Genomic DNA, 16137 nt, shown 5'->3' with positions numbered 1-16137 from the left:
ATACAGTGCATTTATCAATGTCTACACTTAACTGTCTTTTATTTATTTGTTTATATGATCATATTATTTTGCAATTAGCTGTCCTTACTTGATTCTCAAACAATGCTTAGATGCTTTCTGAGTTTCTAGGTCTTATTTATTCTGGGAAATCCTTAGGTCAATTCTGAACACCCTAAGTAAAGATGAATGATACCATGAAAAAACTTTGTAGGCAACAATACTGTCAGAATGCCTTGTTTTATTTGGAGTATTGGATTTAAAGACTTCATCTACATCAATAGTTCTCAGCCTTCCTAATGCTATGACACGTTAATACATTTACTCTTGTGGTGACCTCCCAACCAGAAAATTACTTTTGTTGCTACTTCATAACTGTAATTTTGCTACTATTATTAATCATAATATAAGTATCTGATATGCAGGATGTCTGACATGGGACTCCTGTGAGGATGTCATGCAACTCCACAGGGGTCTTGACCCACAGTTTGAGAACATCTGATCTAGATCTATTCTTCATACATAGCTTATCCCTAATGTACATTCCAGTACACTTATATTGTAATCTTTAAATAATTCATGGAGCTGTTCTTCACATATCCTTTTTTTCCACATCTAGAAAGTCCCAGGAATGATTAAATTACCACTGTTGTTGAAAAACAATACTTTTGAACATCCACACAGCTGGTAGCATCTTCACAAGGCAAACCCTAAGGAACTGTTCCCTATCATTTTATCTGAGGGGAATTTTGTATCTGCAATGCCTGTAATTTGGCTCAACACCTCAACCTACCCATTCCTGCTCACAGGCTTCCCAGGTCTGGAAAAAGCCCATCACCTGATCTCCCTCCCATTATTGATGGCCTATATCTCCATATTGCTTGGCAATGGCACCCTCCTTTTCATCATTAAGGATGATCATAACCTCCATGAGCCCATGTATTATTTCTTAGGTATGCTGGCAGCTACGGATCTTGGAGTAACATTGACCACCATGCCCACAGTGCTGGGTGTACTATGGTTAAATCACAGGGAAATTGGCCATGAAGCCTGCTTCTCTCAGGCCTATTTTATCCATAGTCTTTCTATTGTGGAGTCAGGGGTCTTGCTTGCCATGGCCTATGACCGTTTCATTGCCATTCGCAACCCATTAAGGTATACCACCATCCTTACTGATACTAAGGTAATAAAGATTGGCATAGGTGTAGTGATGAGGGCTGGTCTGTCAATCATGCCAATAATCATTCGCCTGCATTGGTTTCCCTATTGTCGCTCCCATGTACTCTCTCATGCTTTCTGTCTACACCAAGATGTCATCAAGCTAGCCTGTGCTGACATCACATTCAATCGTCTCTATCCTGTTATGGTTGTATTTTGCATGGGACTTTTGGATTTCTTGATTATTTGTTTTTCCTATATTTTGATTCTCAAGACTGTCATGGGCATTGCTTCTACAGATGAGCGGGCCAAGGCTCTCAACACATGTGTCTCCCATATCTGTTGCATCTTGGTCTTCTATGTCACTGTGGTTGGTTTGACATTTATTCACAGGTTTGGAAAGAATATTCCTCATATTGTACATATAACAATGAGCTACATCTGCTTCCTTTTCCCACCGTTTATGAACCCTGTCATCTTCAGTATTAAGACCAAACAGATTCAGAGTGGTTTGCTTCGCTTGTTCTCACTGCCTTATTCTAGAACTCGACTCTGATTACTCTCTGAGAACTATTCCTGAAATTTGATCAAGTCAACAACAAAGGAAAACAAAGAAAATATTCAATAGAAATCTACTAATGTCCTTGATACTTGATTGTTCTTTATTACTGATTTATTTTGGCATAATATGTTCCTAACATGAAGCACCATATAAAGATCTCACTTTGGTGTTAACTGATCCACTAAGGTAAGTTACTTGGTTTGGTGAGCTAATTTCCTCTGACTTGTACATTCAGATGTAGCCTTTGAGATTAGAGTATACAAGTGTTTGAATCAAAACCAAAATTTCCCATGCGAGCTGTCACTTATCTAGGGCTAAGTTTTTCAATATTTTTGCTCAAATGGAAAAGATTGCTCTTTCTAGAAACCTGTACAGAGTCAAATGAGCTGGACACAGCCCTCAGTTCTCAGTGATTATTCTAGGAAAAGTATTCTTTGAAAATTCTGTCAATGTGTAATTTTGGCAATTGTCTATCAAATAATAAAGTCAACAATAGAAATTTAAGCCAGAAATATAATTCTAGTGCAGACAACCACTATCTTGTTAAGTTTGATTCCAGACACTACTGAACAGAAGCAGGCATTTTCATTCAGTAAAATGACATAGAGTCCTATTTAGAGACCAGCATAGGTAAAACTGGGAAATTTTGGTACACAGATTTCCAGACATTGACATGGCTGCTCATTTTCTTGCATGGGGAGAAAGAGAAAGGATGGAATCAATGGTTGTAAAGAAAAGATAAATGATTTTTTTCACTCCCAATTGCTTTTGTAGTTGATTTTGACCATCTTTTGGCATGCGTAAAATGTGCTTATGAATCCATGGCCCTTTAAAGAACAAGTACGTCTCACTGATGTTCATAGTTACCCCATTGACAAGAGCAATGTATCGAAAAATAAAAACCTAAACAGTCTTCAACAGATGAACTCAGAAGGAAGATTTGATAGCACACACAATGTTGAAACTAGTCAACTGTAAATAAAAGTAAAATATGGAATTTCAAAGTAAATGAGTAGACCTTGAAAGTATTTTAGTGAGTGAGGAAACCCATTCCCAGAAATTCAAACAGGATCCATTCTCTCTTCTGTGATTCCTAACTTCAAATTCTCAGATATAGTAGAGTAGAGTAGTATAGTTACCACCCATCATCAAAGAAGCTCTTCTCCCCATATTAAGTGGAAACTGTCAGAAAACCTCAACTGGACACTTCAGAGAGATTAACTACTCATCAGACGTTCAGCCTAGGTGGATACATCTACATCACTTCTTATACATTTATGACCAGGGAACAACCAAGAAAATAAAGTAGAAATATTTTAATAGCCTAGATACAAAAAATTTTGCTGTGATAATCTCTTTTAGAAATGGCTGTATAAACAAGGTATAAGCAATAGCTATATATAAGCATATTAATATAGAAGAGGAAAATTTTTAGGGTTTTACCTCAGATGAAGAACTACAGGATCTTAATGATTGTTGTTGGAAGGAGAATTAGCTTCTCTCAGGGAGAAATTCCCTTGCTGTTGTTCAATTCAGAGTAATCTGTCTTGAAATCATACAGATACAAACAACAAAAAATGGACTGACCAAGAAATAAGAGGGCATATATATATATAATTGTGTATATATGTGTGTGCATGAGTGTGTGTGTGCACATACAACACATATAATAAAGAGACAATCAGCTAGGTAGTGAGGAGTGTAAGAGGCTTTGAGGGAAGATAACTGGGAGGTTCTGGATGAAAGAAATGAAGCAGTGATAGAATTCATTTCAATTAAAAATGTAAAAATAAACCTGTGTTTGTCATTCAGATAATTTTTAAAGCTTACTAAATGTATACTTATTAGCAATATAAACTACTAGGATCATAGAGATAATATTAAGCTATGACTCATTCCATTCTCATATCCCTGTGTCCTATCTCTGGACTCTGTCATCCTGGCTGTGTCACAAAATTCTGATAATTTTATAAATCTTCTAGAATTCATGAATAACTTAAAACAAAATCAAAACTAACTGTGCTGACTTTTTATGGGAATATCTTATAAGTTAGAGTTCTATGAAAGGAGAGATACCTGAATAAGATCATGTTTGAGTGATGTTATCTTGGCTATGTGGTTCTGAGTTCTAAGAAAAGGAAGGAGGAGCAAGCCAGTAAGCAGGACCTACCTGTGGCCTCCTTTCTCCAGGTTCCTCCCTTTTTAAGCTCATGTCCTGACTTCCTTTGATAAAGAACAGTGATAAGGAAGTGAACCTCTAACCTCTTTCTCCCCATATTGCTTTGGTCATGGTGTTTTACCACAGCAATAGGAATCCTAATTAAAACACCACCCAGCAAGCCAAACAAATGATAAAACATATATCATACCTAAGAAGTCTGTTAATGGACTACTTCCTGTCATTTGTTTTTATGTAACTCCACTTTATGTTTGGATTTCATGTAAAAATGTTTACATATTGTAACTTATTCTTTACACAGGACAAGCTTATACAATTCTTTCTACCATATTTCAGGATTTGAAGAGACCTGGATATCTTTGTGTGGATTCTTGATTATTGTGACTTTGACTCTTTTATCTTATAATGTTTCCTAAGTTAGGGAAAACCTAAATTCTATTGTTATCTAATAATGTCAAAACTATCCTGGCTAAGATGTAGCTCAGACAGACAAGTGCTTCCCTAGCATGTACAAACCCTTACTTCAGTCCTCATATTTCATAAAACTTGATACGGTGTTGTACACCTGCAATACCATCAACTGAGATGTGGAAGTGGGAATCAGGAGTTCAAGAGCATTCTCTTCTACATAGCAAGATTGTGGCAAGCCTAGAGTCCATGAGATGCTGTCTCAACAATCCTCTTTCCTGAGAGCAAACTCTCAGAATACTAGAACATACCATGTGAACACCAAAAAGAGAGAAACAACCACTAGTCTTACCCTACTAGGTACCAATGAACCATAACATTGACCAGTATGACACTCTAACTCTAAAGATGCAGTAGTGGCACTAATACCTTGGTGGTAAAACAGCTCTCTACTTTAACTTGAGACTCAATCAACAGGAGGTAAATTATTTCTGGTTCTAGAAAATTAGCTAACTAACCAGGATTTTTTTGAAGAAAACTTATAACAAAACCTTTCTATGACAGAATAATTCATAACTACACACATACACACACACACACACACACAAACTAGATAAGTATAGTTCTCACCCCTTATTAAGGAAATTTCTCTTTGCATCAACATATGGAGGCCATTACAAAAAACCACAACAGATCAAAATTAAGAGTTGTGGAGCTCGATTTTAATTGATAGATATATCCTCAACTTGGCTTTTGCTGGTATGACTCTGGTATCATAGGGGAAAAGCAAGAGAAATAGGACATTTGTTATTAGATTGAGTTTCATAGAAGTGTCAAAAGCTGCACTCATGATGTGTCACCAATATGACTATCTAATTATGTCCTGAACAAGGGTGACACAAAGAGATAAGTTAATGTTGAGTGATGGGAGCTCATGAGTCCACAAACCTACAAGCAACTATGGAATGCTGAAAGCTGAGGAAATAGTCTTCCCCAGAAAAGAACATACCATTTGATATTTGATTATCCAATACCAGTCATTTCTGAAAGCATTCCTGTAAGTGACACTATATTGACTGATCAGGTGATATATATATATATAAAGAAAAAGATCCATAAATTTGAAAGAGAATAGGGTTATATGGGAGGTTAGGAGAGAAGAAAAGGAAGAGGTAAAGGATTAAATTATATTATAAGCTCAAACATGAATTATTTTAAAAAATTTAAAAATCTTTCTTAAAAGCTAGGTATTTTCCTTTCTTAAAATGAATTCAGGGAATCTATCCAACATCAAAGAAAATATTTCTTTACTCTTATACATGAACTGATATCAAAGTACACTCCTAATATTAGGGATATTAAGATAATAGTACTTTTTAAATTTAATTGTTTATTTATTTACTTATACTCCAGATTTTATTCCCCTCCCAGTCCACCCTCCAACTTCCACATCCCATACCTCCACCCTGTCCCACTGTCTCCACAAGGATATCCCCACGACCCTACCCTCCACACTACCATACCACTGAACTCCCTGGGGCCTCCAGTCTCTTGAGGGTTAGATGCATCTTCTCTGACTGAACCCAGACGTGGCAGTCCTCTGCTGTATATGTGTTGGGGGACTCATGTCATCTGGTGTATGCTGCCTGGTTGGTAGTCCAGTGTTTGAGAGATCTCGGGGGTTCAGGTTAATTGAGAACTGCTGGTCCTCCTACAGGATTGCCCTCCTGCTCAGCTTCTTCCAGCTTTCCCTAATTCAACCACGGGGGTCAGCAGCTTCTGTCCATAGGTTGGGAGCAATTATCTGCATCTGACTCTATCAGTTGCTTGTTGGGTCTTTCGGAGGGCAGGCATGATAGATCCCTTTTTGTGAGCACTCCATAGCCTCACTAATAGTATCAGGTCTTGAGACCTCCACTTGAGCTGGATCCCACTTTGGGCCTGTCACTGGACCTTCTTTTTCTCAGACAACTCTTCATTTCCATTCCTGAAGTTCTTTCAGACAGGAACAATGATAGGTCATAGTTTTGACTGTGGGATGGAAACCCACTCCCTCACTTGATGCCCCATCTTTCTGCTGGAGGTGGGCTCTATAAGTTCTCCCTCCCTACTGTCTGGCATTTCATATAAGGACCCTCCCTTTGAGTCATGAGAGTCTCTTACCTCCCAGGTCTCTGGAGGATTATGGAATCCCCCCCCCCATCCTCCTACTTCTCGAGGTTGCCTGTTTCCATTCTTTCTGCTGGCCCTCATGGATTCAGTCATTTCCCCTCACCCATTGAGGCATCCTCACTTGGACCTTTCATCTTGTTGATCTTTTTGAGTTCTGTGTACTGTATCATGGGAATTCTGTACATTTTTTTCAAATACCCTCTTATTAGTGAGTACATACCATGCATGTCCTTTTGTGTCTGAGTTACCTCACTCAGGATGATATATTCCTGTTCCATTCATTGGCCTGAAAAACTCAGGATGTCCTCATTCTTAATAGCTGAGTAGTATTCCATTGTGTAAATGAGCCACATTTTCTGTATTCATCCTTTTGTTGTCTGGATTGTTTACAGCTTCTAGCTATCACAAATAAGGCCACTATGAACATAGTGAAACATGGACCCCTTGGCAAGCTAGGGCATGTTTGGGGTATATTCCCAAGAGTGGTATTGCTGGGTCTTCAGGTAGTACTATGTCCAATTATCTGATGAACTGCCAAACTGATTTCCAGAGTTGGTGTAACAGTTTGTAACCCTACCAGCAATGGAGGAGTGTTCCTCTTCTCCACATCCTCAGCAACCTGAGGTTTTGATCTTAGCCATTCTGATTGGCATAAGATGGAATTTCAGGGTCATTTTGATTTGCATTTCTCTGATCACTAAGGACTTTGAACGTTTCTCTAGGTGCTTCTGAGCCATTTGAGATTCCTCTGTTGTGAATTCTCAGTTTAGTTCTCTCCCATGTTTTTTGATTGAGTTGTTTGTTTTTTTGATCCATATTTGTCACCTTGCACAAAGTTCAAGTCAAAGTGGATCAAGGACCTCATCATAAAAGCAGATATATTGAATCTAATAGTTGAGAAAGTGAGAAAGAGCCTTGAACTCATTGGCACGAGGGAAAATTTCCTAAACAGAACTCCAATCAATGGCTCATGCTCTAAGATCAAGAATTGATAAATGGGGCTGGAGAGATGACTCAGTGGTTATTTGACTGCTCTTCCAGAGGTCCTGAGATCAATTCCCAAAAACCACACGGTGGCTCACAACCATCTGTAATGGGGATTCAATGCCCTCTTCTGGTGTGTCTGAAGACAGTGACATTGTACATGAAATAAATAAATAAATCTTTGAAAAAAATTGATAAATGGGATGTCATGAATCTGGAAAGCATCTGTAATGCAAAGGATATAGTCAATAAGACAAATCGGCAACCTACAAATGAGGAAAAAAAAAACTTCACTTATACCACATCCAATAAAGGGCTAATATACAAAATATATAAAGAACTAGAGATAATAGTACTTTTAAATAATAGTTTAAAAAATACTTTGAGAATCTCAAGGGATACATTTTGGTGTTTTCACCTCCAATATCCTCCCTGTTTCACTATTTCATACTACTCCAACTTTGTGTTCTCTTTCAAGATTATTATAGTTTTTTAAAATAATTTCTTTGGTTTTTTGAGATTTTAATATAATTGTACCATTTTGCCTTATCTTTCCTCTCTCCAAACCCTTTTTATATCCTCCTTTCTCTTTTTTCAAAACCATGAACTGTTTCTCATTATTTTTGCATACATATATGCTTATACAATTCTTCTACACATGCCAAGTCCAATTTCTCTTGCCAAAATAGCTCCAGTACACCCCAAAGCAGGACAACTGCATTTTCAAAAACATCTGTAAATTCTTATATATAAGCTGGAAAGCACCAAAATTGTTTCCCTTTGATTTTGTGCTGTCTTATATTGAAGATGAGAGAGAAAATGGAGAAATTAGAAAAAAATGTATCAGAGGAGAAAAAGAGACATGGATTCAGATATTCTTTGTGGTGCCTCATTATGCTTGACAGAACAGGCTCTGAATCCATCACAGCCTCTGAAGAGTTCCTCAGTAGTAGATAGAGACAAAAGGCACAGTATAATGAAACTTACAAAAGCATCTTTCCTGTGAACCCTGTGTCCTCCTCAACTTGGCTGGAAGTAATGGGCATTCTCTAAAGTTCTAGACTAAAAAGTCACCTTACCTGCTTTCTCTTTCCTACTTGTATGTGATGTTTAGAATTAACTGCTCTTCTTTTGGTAAAAAAAAATATATATATATATGTAGGAGGAAATCTTGGAGACTATTATTTCAAAATTCCAAATCCTTAAGTCTGTAGAATTAGAGGCTAGAAGAAGCAGAATTGGAACTTAAGGAAGGAACTCCTGAAAGGAGAATCCATTGTTGCTTGATTCTATGAATGTTCTGAAGTAACACTGTTTGGTTCAAGACATTCTGCAGTCATACCTATGGCATCTTTGAGCAAAAGACTGATGGCAAGGTCAACAAGTAGCAGCAATGGAACTTGAACATCATGCTTATTATGGGCAAAAGGGATTGGCACAGCAGACAGGAACACAGTGAGGTATTATTAGAAGTTATTTAGAAAAGGTAGTAGCAAATCATCAAGATGTCATGGGACATACAAATGTATCTTTAGGGCTTTCTAAAACACGTCTGTGTATTTTCTTTCTTCAAATGCTTATATGAGGAAAAAATATAATTGTATTTTTCCATTTGGCCCCCAGCTCAGAGGATCTATCTGGACACAGTAGAATACCTTAAGTGGCAGTGATTCCTGACAATGAATCTATAACCAAATTGGGTTAGAAAGGATAAAATGGACTCCCACTTTTACCTGCATGTATTTACAAATTGGTGCCTAGCCTACTTATCATCAGAGTGGCGGCCACCAGCAGATAATGGGAGCAGATGCAGAGAACCACAGTCAAACACTAGGCAGAGAGAGACAGCCCAAATTGGAGATCCTCATTGGGTCCTTCCCCTTGGATCTTAGAGAATACCATAAAATAGGGTAAAGAATTATTGTGGGAGCCAGGAGGTTAAAGGACACTAGGTGAACAGAGCCCAGAGAATCAACTAAGTGGGGCCATAGGGGCGCCCAAAGACTAAAGTGGCAATCACAGAGCCTTCATGGTCTGTGCTCGATTCTCTGGGTATGTGTTTTGGTTGTTAGCATGGTATTTTTGTGGGACTCTTATCAATAGAAGTTGGGCATCTCTGGCTCTTTTGCCTATTCTTTTTTTCCCCCTAATGTATTGATATGAGGATTGGTGCCCAATCTTCTTGTATCTTGTTTTGGCATTGTCAGTTGATACCTTGGTAGCCTGTTCATTTGTGAAGGCAAACAGAGGAGGAGAGGATTTGGGGAGATTCTGGGGACTGGGAGGAATGGAGGGAGGGGAAACTGAAGTTGAGATGTATTGAAAACAAAACAAACAAATAAGAAAAACAACAAAAGCCAACCTACCAAGCAACACCAAAATAACAACAACAACAAAAAAACCTGTCAGAGGTTTTTGACAAATTCTGAGGATAAAAACAATTGCTATAAAGATAATACTCTATCTGTAGTTAAAATAGTCCACAAATGGCTTTGGAAAACAGAAATATTATTCATGGAAAATTTTAATATGAAATAATAATTATCATTCCCACTGGAGGCTGCTTATTAGTCTAGATAGAATGAATATGTTCATATTCCTACTGATTCAAAATACATGGAAACCAGAATAGCAGGAATAAAAGTGAAGAGTGTAAGAAAGGCAGAAATTGGAGGTGGGGATTTCGAAAGGTTAGGATTAAAATGAAAGTTATTCTTTCTTTAAGGTGAATTCCTGCATGACATTCCCCCTTGAGAAGATATTTAAGGGTAGAAAGAGACTCAGAACATCTTGAGACCTCCACGTTTTAGAAACAGAATGATTATCCCAGGAAAGTTGTCTGTCATCAATGAAGCATCTCAAGAACTCTCCAAGCATGAACTCCTGTAAGTGAACAGACAGTTTTCTAAATCAAATGCTACTTATCTTCAGGTAGCTCACCATATGTAAAACAATAAAACAGGTCCTGAACCATACATCATACACAAAATGGAGCATAATTCTATTCTGTTCTCCATTCCTGGAAATGCAAGTTCTGAAACTGTGATGCTGGGAGAGTTGGATGGAAATATTTGAAATTTGCCTGATAATAGTGGGACAATATCTCTCTAGATACCATATTTTTTCAAATAAAATCCCAGTTGAATTCTTGATAAATGATCTTATAGACCTCTTTAAATATTACTGGCTGTTGACATTGCTCTTGGTTAACCCCCCCTCCCAATACTTGCTAGTAAGACCTTTTGATGTAGTCACTAAGTACATGAGATATAGTACACAGAGAAATCTAACTAGTATTTATCTGTGGGCACTTTTTCTATTGGATAATTGTCACAGAGCTACAAAGTTCTACACACGATATTTTGTGGTAACATAATCAAAAGTTGTATGAGGCTATGAATGCTTCAGACTATGATAAGGCTAGCTCAGCAAGATATGCTCACTGTACAATAGTAGCACAAACATTATGGTAATAGTCAACTAATTTCTGTTTGAGTTTTAGAAGAAAACACAAACTGGCACTGTGAACTATGCCAAAAGCTCATGGATGTGTAAGTTATAAGAGAGAAAATAACATTAAATGTTACTACATGTACATAATTTAACCTATTGCCTAATTTCTTATCATTCCAACTATAAATTAGCTTATCTCTAAACACTCATGAGGGAAGCTTCTTTTTACAGGACGTGGAAATTATTATAGAGCCCCATTAGTGGTCAAGAGATAGAGAAATAAAGAAACCATGGACTTCTCAACACTAAATGCAACATCTATATTTCACTGCTTTGCCTTTTCATTATCATGAAAGAGAGGGAGGAAAGATTGTAAGGTAGTGGGGATGAGCAGTAAAACTTTATTTGTTGGGACTGTGACCACAGCATTTGTGAACCCATAGTGGTTGGGACTGCTTCTGTAAGACCCGCACATTCCATCTACCTATCTGAGCATTCCAGCATAGAGGAGGTAGAGACTCGAACACTATTGCTCCTAAGTGAGGTCAGTTTTCTTCACAGACGTCATCTAGGACAGGTGATGTTCTAGAAGATTGTCTTACATCAAGGCACATACAAACAGCACTAAATGGATTCCTTAGATTTATACAAAGCACATGGTGTTGGTGGGGTAAAGTGGTCAGGTTAGGGGAAGAACTGTGAGAAAACCTAGGGGTCTGAAATTGTTCAGAACATCTTTTATATGAAAATTTCAAACAGCATAAAATATATTATAAAACAAATTCCAGAGATAACGACTTATTCATCTTTCCACAGATTTCCAAGACACCACATTTGTTTCCTATCTCAGTTATGTGATTTGTCTCAATAGACACAAAAATTTTTCTCAAGAGAGGACAAAATCTCAAACTATGCCATATCCGTGAAGTGTGCGGGGTTAACATGGCAGTGCTGAGGGACCTTGCACTGCTGTGTATTTCAGGCTGTCCCAATACTCTTCTCTCCTTAATATTACATCTTCCAAGGGGCTTGTCTACTTCTGAATCTGATGGGTCTCCTGAGAATAGGGCTAACACATTAGCAGCCATTGCCACCAACATGATCACTTGTTCTCACCTGCATGAAACAACCTGGTCTCATTTAATATAAGACAATGTTACAGAGAAGGAGATAAAAAGTCAAATGGGGAAGGAAGATGCGTGCAGATTCCAGTGGTATTACATTTCTAGAGTTAAGAACTGAGAATTTGATTGATTTTATTTGTTTGTAAGGATACAAATATTATGGAATGTTTTACTGCTCAAGGATGAATTTTGACAATTTTGTTGCAGGAGTATATCTAGTTGTGTAAATCATTGTAGAAATAATGTCAACAAAACCCAGTTTATGGAGGAAAGAGAAGTGAGCAAAAATTGAAATATCGTGCAATAAATCATATCTGTGGAAAGACAAGTGTTTCAGACACAAGGTGGAAAAAATTTCAGATGCTTCCGACGCTGAAGAAGATGGTAGAACTTCTGCTCTGTAAGAATTTACTGTATCTTTATTGGAATTGTATAAATTCCTTTTGCAGTTAATTATTAATGAATGAGAATGACACCAGACACAAAGTTGAAACCACTTGCAGAATCACAAAGTTTAGAGATTGTTCACTTGTGTTTTCATAACACATTAAGATAAAATGGGCAGTTATTAAAGAAAAGCTGCATCTATGTTCCTGAGTCTTTCATGTGAGTCATCTGCTCTCAAGGTGAGAGTTCTAGCAACAGACTGTGCCCAGGCTTCAGAAACAAATCATGTCACTGCTCAGGTTCTATGAGAAAATCAGTATTTTCTGAGTTTAGAAAGATGAAAATTCTGTCACCAAAAGGTAGAGGTTAGAGTAGTCCTGACAACTGCCTGTGTGCTGAAGACTATAGTGCAGGGGGTTCCATTTAAAGTCAGCCTGGGGGAGAGATGCTATCTATGGGCCAAAGGGATAAGCAGATCCCACTTCCAGCGTTGTCTGCAAATCTGTGCCTCCTGGACTCTGCCAAGAATCTTTGGGCAAAGGGAGTAAATTTCCCTTTTTCTTTCTTTTTTTTTAGTATTTTTTTATTACGTATTTTCCTCAATTACATTTCCAATGCTATCCCAAAAGTCCCCCATACCCCCCCAACTTCCCTACCCACCCATTCCCATTCTTTTGGCCCTGGCATTCCCCTGTATTGGGGCATATAAAGTTTGCAAGTCCAATGGGCCTCTCTTTTCTAAGACAGACTTCATAAAAGCAAACTTACTGAAAAGAGAACATTAAGATTTTAACAACCAGGAAGCATTTTATTTATACACATTTCAAAAGTATCCTTGCTAAATTCCAGGTGATCGTACAATTACAACTTACAACTTAACATCATGTCTTTTAAGCTCCAACCAGGGTTTTATAAGGTTAATTCTTTCCAAATCAGATCAAAAGTAGAACTTTGCTTAATGTCTCTCCCAAGGTAAGTCTTACAAATAGCAGAAGTTTGGTAAATATATAAAACCATTCTGTAATTGAAAGTATAATGTTCATCTTTTGCCTTAATTTATTATCCCTAAGGCTATAATCTTCAATTGTGCACAGTAATTTCAACTCTAAATTATAGCGTATTGGTAAAAAAAATTAAGCAAGAAAATTTCACTCAATAACAGAAACACTTTTTCTTTTTAATAAGAATATTTTAGAAATATATTTACATCACCCCAGAATAGCAGTGTTTGCTGGTAAGTAAGAAAAAATAGTTTGTCTTTTTAAAAGTCTTAAACTATTAGGCAAGAAAGATTTTACCAAGGAATATATATCTGAATAAAACTGTGTTATGAAGGGTGCAGGTAATGGTCCAAAATATTCTGCTAGATTGAGGCTAGATCCCAGGAAGAATGATTCACAATAATTGTAAATGCCAGAAGACACAGTGAGAGCAGAAATGCTTGGGGCTGACAGGAAAGCCCTGAATGGTGAGTATTTCAGCCCTCCCCTCAGCAGGCAGGGAGAGCTGCTGCATTAGAGGAAGGGCTCAGCCTACAGACCCGTGGCTCCCCAAGAGTCTATTTCCAAATCATGAGCCCACATTTAACAATTTTAAATGGTTTACTGTGTATTCTTTCTATTTCTTTATTTTCCATGCTTGTATTCACCTGTCCACAAGCTCTCCTTTATAAAGACTTAATCTTGGCAAATAAAAATTATGAGGCCATTGATATTTTAAAAAATATTTATGAAATTTTTCAAATAGGACAGTTTCAAGTAAGGTAGTGTCTAGCTGTTGGTAGATACACAGTAATTATTCCATTGAACTGTGTCTCTGTTGCCACCTTCAGGAAAAACAACTCTGAAATGACCACCTTGCCTTTGCTTCCTTTGTGTCTGAAGCCCCTTTACAAAAAGTCAAGAGACTTTTTCTGTATTATACACTAAAGAGTCACACAATTTTGAAATGGAAATATATATGATTTTCCTGTTGACAGTATAAAATGTGCTCTAGTTTACTTTTACAAATGATAAAGGATTTATGGCCATAATTTACATTCTTTGTTTTTTCAGATCCTATTAGAGTGACTAAGTATTTAGTTACACTCAGGCTAAAATTTTAAAGTGACAGAATATTCTTATATCTGTTAAATAATGTGTAAAGTGAGTATTTTCCTATCATTACTGTATCTGATTTCTTTTCTTGAGAAGAAAATAACTGGCAACAATGATATTCACTATCTTATTACATATCTAGTACTACACACAGAAAATAACTCGAATTGAAGTAAGCGTTGAAACTCAGAAAAATAATGAAGAAAGATATTTCCTTTTCAGATTGAAATGCTAAACATTAAAGCATAAACCTATTTATTTTACTATTTTCAGAAGTTTGGTTGAGACAGCCCTTCTTGGAAAGTGTTTTCAAGTGAACCTGGACCATGGAAGAACTTATAATGCTGTTTTCTGTTTATAGAATATTGCCCTTGGTATTTTCTACCAAACATACAGCAAGTTGGATTTTAACATGGTAGGCAATATTACTCATCAACAGATTGCATCTTTCTTCCTGGTTGGTATTCCTGGCTTGGAGAATGTTCACTGTTGGATTGGCATCCCTGTTTGCTTCCTGTTTGTCCTGACCCTGCTGGGGAACAGCATAGTCATTGCTACTATCAAGCTGGAACCAAGTCTCCACCAGCCTATGTATTTCTTCCTTTGCATGCTGGCAATGAATGACATGTGTCTTTCCTCTTCTGCAGCTCTGAAGATGCTTGGCATCTTCTGGTTTGAGGCACACTGGATCAACTTTGATGCCTGTCTAACGCAAATGTATTTTATCCATACGCTGTGCATCATGGAGTCAGCCATCCTAGTAGCCATGGCATTTGATCGCTTTGTGGCTATTTGCATCCCTCTTCATTATGCATCAATCCTGACAACATCTATGGTGATTAAACTAGGTCTAGTTGGCCTGATGAGATGTGTGCTCATGGTTTTGCCATGCCCTTTTCTGATTAAGAGGCTGCCTTACTATACAAAATATGTCATCCCTCATACCTACTGTGAGCACATGGCTGTGGTGAAGTTGGCAAGTGCCAACACTCTCATTAACAGAGCATATGGAATTTCAGTGGCCCTTTCAGTGATAACAGTGGACCTAGGACTCATAGCAACATCTTATGTGAAAATCCTCCAGTCAGTGTTTCGGCTGTCTTCCCAGAATGCCCGCTCTAAAGCCCTGGGCACATGTGCTGCACATGTCTGCACTATTCTTGTCTCCTATATACCTGCACTGTTTAGCTTCCTATCTCATCGTATTGGCAAGAAGGTTCCTCCAAGTGTTCACATCATTTTTGCAAGCATGTACCTTTTAGTACCTTCTGCGGTTAATCCAGTGGTGTATGGTGTCAAGACAAAACAGATTCGTGATCGAGTGCTAGATCTTTTCTTTACACACAAGAAATTTTCTGAAAAGTAAAAAGTACAAAAACCCTTATTTTAGTAGATTATGTTTTGTACAGCCAGGATACAGTAACAATAATTAACTCTGTTTTGAAATTTTAATTTTATTTATCTAATATTTTTCTTTCATTGTATATTTTCTTTATTTACATTTCAAATGATATCCCCTTTCCTGGTTTCCCTTCTGGAAACTCTCTACCCTATGCCCCCTTCTCACTGCTTCTCTGAGGGTGTACCCTCACCCTCACACCCAACCACTCTCACCTC

General features: G+C 37.5%; 2 protein-coding genes across 2 annotated transcripts; both read left to right on the top strand.

Annotated features, from left to right (window-relative positions):
- The first annotated feature begins 693 nt into the window (after positions 1-693).
- LOC110299209 (olfactory receptor 51B6-like) lies at positions 694-1750 on the top strand. Its single transcript, XM_021168853.1, has one exon. It carries the CDS (start codon positions 758-760, stop codon positions 1709-1711), a length of 954 nt encoding a protein of 317 aa, XP_021024512.1. The 5' UTR covers positions 694-757; the 3' UTR covers positions 1712-1750.
- Positions 1751-14840: 13090 nt separating this feature from the next.
- LOC110299330 (putative olfactory receptor 52P1) lies at positions 14841-15933 on the top strand. Its single transcript, XM_021169008.1, has one exon. It carries the CDS (start codon positions 14933-14935, stop codon positions 15884-15886), a length of 954 nt encoding a protein of 317 aa, XP_021024667.1. The 5' UTR covers positions 14841-14932; the 3' UTR covers positions 15887-15933.
- Positions 15934-16137: the final 204 nt, after the last annotated feature.

The sequence above is a fragment of the Mus caroli genome, chromosome 7 (assembly GCF_900094665.2).
Source record: "Mus caroli chromosome 7, CAROLI_EIJ_v1.1, whole genome shotgun sequence".
In the NCBI taxonomy this organism is placed as follows: Eukaryota; Metazoa; Chordata; class Mammalia; order Rodentia; family Muridae; genus Mus; species Mus caroli.
Note: the sequence above shows the minus strand (reverse complement) of the source record. Positions and strands in the feature narration are given on the sequence as shown.

Excerpts from the sequence above, each read along its gene's own strand:
- LOC110299209 (XM_021168853.1), top strand. The coding sequence starts at position 758 with ATGCCTGTAATTTGGCTCAACACCTCAACCTACCCATTCCTGCTCACA.
- LOC110299330 (XM_021169008.1), top strand. The coding sequence starts at position 14,933 with ATGGTAGGCAATATTACTCATCAACAGATTGCATCTTTCTTCCTGGTT.